Source organism: Notolepis coatsorum, assembly GCF_963971535.1.
Source record: "Notolepis coatsorum genome assembly, chromosome: 12".
Taxonomy (NCBI): Eukaryota; Metazoa; Chordata; class Actinopteri; order Aulopiformes; family Paralepididae; genus Notolepis; species Notolepis coatsorum.
In genome coordinates, this window is record NC_140176.1 from 123,437,537 (window position 1) to 123,439,692 (window position 2,156).

Consider the following 2,156-nt stretch of genomic DNA (forward strand, 5'->3'; position numbering starts at 1 on the left):
AAAACACCATAACGTCCAAAGAATTTAAATAAAAGTGTATATCATACATAAAAGGTGTATACCACACACACACACTGGTGGTCATAACAGGTATACCACACACACCCCCTGCTGGTCAGAACAGGTACAGTATACCACACACACTGCTGGTCAGCTCACCTCTGCCTGGGTACAGTCTCTCCTCCACTCTGCCAGCCCAGCTATCCTGGCCTCATACTGCGCTGCCGTCTCTGACGACCACAGAAGCAGGTGTTATTGTTATTATTGGTCCATGTCATCACGTACTAAAGGCTACAATGTATCCAATATATACTGTATATCAGTGTGTTAACCCTTTCATTGCCACACTACCAAAACGGTTAACCCCTTCACTGCGACAATACAGAGGGTTGACGCCTTTCGACTGCCACACAACAAAGGGTTAACCGTTAACTTAACATCTTTACATCTTTTATGCAGGTCAAATGTGTCGGCGTGACACCATGCTCCCCAGGGGCATCCTGCCAACACCAACTTCAAGGGTACGGTTTACATGCGCAGGGTGTGGATTATGAATCCAAGGCCACCGTTTAATCATTTGTAGTCACAGTTTATAAACAGTGCGCAGAGATTTCTAAGTACAGATTTACATAGACTTTAACGCTCGCTCACTGCAGAAGGTTAACCTTTCACTACCACACTGCAGAAGGTTAACCCTTTCACTACCACACTGCAGAAGGTTCACCCTTTCACTACCACACTACAGAAGGTTAACCCTTTCACTACCACACTACAGAAGGTTCACCCTTTCACTACCACACTACAGAAGGTTCACCCGTTCACTACCACACTACAGAAGGTTAACCCGTTCACTACCACACTACAGAAGGTTCACCCTTTCACTACCACACTACAGAAGGTTAACCGTTCACTACCACACTACAGAAGGTTAACCCTTTCACTACCACACTACAGAAGGTTAACCCTTTCACTACCACACTACAGAAAGTTAACCTTTCACTGCCACACTACAGATGGTTAACCCTTTCACTACCACACTACAGAAGGTTAACCTTTCACTACCACACTACAGAAGGTTAACCCTTTCACTACCACACTACAGAAAGTTAACCTTTCGCTACCACACTACAGACGGGTAACCCTTTCACTAACAAAACAGAAGGTTAACCCTTTCACTAGCACATTACAGAAGGTTAACCCTTTCACTACCACTACAGATTAACCCTTTCACTACCACACTACAGAAGGTTAACCGTTCACTACCACACTACAGAAGGTTAACCTTTTACTACCACACTACAGAAGGCTAACCCTTTCACTACCACCCTACAGAAGGTTCACCTTTCACTACCACACTACAGAAGGTTCACCCTTTCACTACACACTACAGCAGGTTAACCCTTTCACTACCACACTACAAAGGGTTAACCTTTAACTACCACACTAAAGAAGGTTAACCCTTCCACTACCACACTAAAGAAGGTTAACCCTTTCACTACAGAAGGTTAACCCTTTCACTACCACACTACAGGTGGTTAACTGGTTATTTTAATAATAATAACTTTATTTGTATAGCACTTTTCATACAGAAATTGCAGTTCAAAGTGCTTCACAACAGTAAAAAATACAGGCATAAGCGAGCATCAAAAATTAAATAAAAAAATATAGATTTTTTTTTTTTTTTTTATCACCTCTGAAAGCCTCCTGAAGGGACTGATTCTTGGTCACACTTCCTCTGAAGTTCTGACAGCTCCTCCTGTTTACTCATCTCACAGATGGTGGCCACGCCCTGCCAGTGTTCCAGCTGGGCCTGCAGGCTCTCCAGCACCATCTGCTGGCCTGGAGACAAGGTGCAGGAGAAAGAACACATGAGAGGAGACTTGGGAAGGTTTGTAGTTCTGTTGTAGTCCAGAGGTGCACAGCTGCATATGTCCAAGTCCACAAAACGTAACCTAAGCAATATGATTTGAACTAGAGCTGCACCAATATGAGAATTTTAACTGATACCGATAACCGATATGAACATTTCTGTTATGGCCGATAACTGATATTACCAATGTCGATATGATCTGTATTTAAATAAAACTCATTTCTATGATAATCAAATTTTGTACATACTATTTTTGTACATACTGAAGCAATGTTAGTCCACAATG

At 42.6% G+C, this 2,156-nt stretch overlaps 1 protein-coding gene across 1 annotated transcript in view; it reads right to left on the minus strand.

Annotated features, from left to right (window-relative positions):
- Positions 1–1,834, minus strand: part of rabep2 (rabaptin, RAB GTPase binding effector protein 2) — a 37,657-nt gene extending 35,823 nt beyond the window's left edge. The window contains 3 exon segments of the mRNA XM_084326755.1: positions 160–230; positions 1,692–1,717; positions 1,719–1,834. Coding sequence (XP_084182881.1) covers positions 160–230; positions 1,692–1,717; positions 1,719–1,831 — 210 coding nt within the window. The 5' untranslated portion in view covers positions 1,832–1,834.
- Positions 1,835–2,156: the final 322 nt, after the last annotated feature.